General features: G+C 58.8%; 1 protein-coding gene across 1 annotated transcript; it reads left to right on the forward strand.

Moving 5' to 3' along the window:
- Positions 1–779: 779 nt before the first annotated feature.
- PHACADRAFT_34034 (uncharacterized protein) lies at positions 780–1,419 on the forward strand (the record flags this gene model as incomplete). The annotated part of the gene is made up of 2 exons (XM_007403324.1): positions 780–951; positions 1,016–1,419. 2 exons carry the CDS (start codon positions 780–782, stop codon positions 1,417–1,419), a joined length of 576 nt encoding a protein of 191 aa, XP_007403386.1.
- Between the last annotated feature and the right edge of the window lie 741 nt (positions 1,420–2,160).

Here is a 2,160-nt window from a genome sequence, read left to right on the forward strand (position 1 = left end):
TTGGTGGCCCCAACCGTTGAATATCGGTAGTCTATCATGTGGTCTGGCCAGGACGATCGCCAGTTCATAGGGCGTGTCTGGCGCAGTCCTCAGATCAAGCCCGTTATCGTCTACCGTCCCCTCTCGATGGACCTCAACGAGAAGAACATGAGCAACATCGCGTTCAGCAAGGAAGAAATGCACACCCAGTTCTTTATGCCCAAATGTGTTGGTGAGTCGCCGTATGTGCGGTTATGAACAACCACTAACCATATTTCGGCAACACAGCGGACGCGATCCAGCGCGGCATCGAGAAAGCCATCGAGGAAGAGGACGAGGAGGACGAGGTCCCGCAGCTAGGGAAAGGGAAACGCAAGGCCACCAAGACGACCGAGGACACCGACTCGGACAGCGAGGGTAGTCTGCCGCTTTCCCTGCGAGTTGGTCACGCAGCGCAACCATCCGCGGGCAGTGTGCGCGGCGTTTCTGCTCTGGAGTCTGCAGCTACACGGCCCATGCCGTCTGCGCAGCCGTGCACGCCACTGGCGACCGCGCCATCGCAGGTTACATCCTCATCGTCTCTGCACGAAGGCCTGCAACCGGCGACAGCACCGTCGCCTGCCGCGGCACAAGAGGCCCCGTTGCCAGCACACCCATCCAACTCAACGCCACCTGGGTCCCCTGCGCATACATGCCCGCCACCGGCGACCACGCCGCCGGTTGCCGCGCGGTCTAAGGCGACGCAGCCCCTCAGCTCGCTGGCGTTGCCAGAAGATACGCGGTCGCCACTGGCGACCAACATGCATCGCCAGACTTCCGAGCCATCTACGCCTCCCTCCGACGACGACGATGGAGCGCAGCTTGCCGACCACGATGTGGAAATGGGCCCTCCTACCGAGCAAGACGTTGACATGACAGCAATGCCACCCGGCAGTGAGGATACGGGACTTGAGGCTATGCTGCAGTCCATGGGTGAGTATATCCAGTGCCTGATGCTATGCCTTCGTAGACGCTTATAAACTTATGCTGTGACTAGTGCCTTCTGATGTGGGTGCACGCCAGGCGTCCTCCTCTCAGCCTCCTCCCGCAGATGGCATGCGCGACGCCGATCACCTTTCGCAGTTGTCGGACCTCACCGCTCTTCCTGATGAATACGCCGATGATGAGAGAGAGCGGTCTCCACAGCCCCCCCCTGCCAAGAAGCAGCGTCTCGGCCAGGCGATGCCCACCTTAGGGCCTGCTGCTGCGCTTTTTGGCTCTGCGAACGAGCCAGTCCGTCGAAGCGCAAGGCGTGCGCCCGGTTTTGCCCATCTACCCGATGCGAGCGATCTCCATGCGACTGGCATGCCTTCTGGCTCCAAGGGCCGCGGTAAACAGAGGCAGACCGTACAGGCGGATCGGAAAGGAAAGGGCAAGGCAGTCGACTCTGAGTCCACTTGATCGCCGTCGCTTCGCATTAAATTCGGGCCACAGGGGTTCTTTTAGTTGTATTATATTGTCATATTGCACGCATCAATTTGCTCGTCTCTGACTACCGGCACCATGATTTGCTCCTCCGGTTGTGTTTCATTAACGGTGCCAAATTTCTCCTTACGTAGGCACGGATAGTCCGCATAGGGTGCTCAGGCGAGCAGCACCCCCCGCTGGCGGGCCAGACGGTTGATGCGACGAGGCAGTCGCCAGCGGCGACCGCCCCTGAGCCTCTGCCGTTTGTGATTGCTTGTGGCGCCGCCAGTGCGACTTGCCGGTGGCGATCGCAGGGTGATGCTCTCGGATTCATCGGCTCATGCTGAAAATGACTCCCTTGCACCACTCGCCACTGGCGGCCATTCCTGATTTGTTTTGTGATGCTCAGTGATATTCGTTGAATCCATAAGAGGCCGCGGTAGTTGCGTCCAGGGTATATCATCCGGTACGTACGTGATCTGGAGCTTACTGCAAGGGTACAGTAAACCCGCCGGCCAAGGCTGGTATATTACATGCCCAGACTACAAGAGTGACTAACTAACCTCTCATGTGGCGTTGCTTGGTGCCCGCCACTGGCGACCGCAAAAGCCGTAGTGCCCGAATAGTAAACGGCCTCATTACCTCAAAGTCACCCTCTCCAGCGGAATTATAAGACGTTCGTTTATCGCTACTTTGGGTGCCGGGCCTATGTGGTTACGGGGCAGCGTGACGCAC

The sequence above is a fragment of the Phanerochaete carnosa genome (genome assembly GCF_000300595.1).
Source record: "Phanerochaete carnosa HHB-10118-sp unplaced genomic scaffold PHACAscaffold_1021, whole genome shotgun sequence".
Lineage (NCBI taxonomy): Eukaryota > Fungi > Basidiomycota > Agaricomycetes > Polyporales > Phanerochaetaceae > Phanerochaete > Phanerochaete carnosa.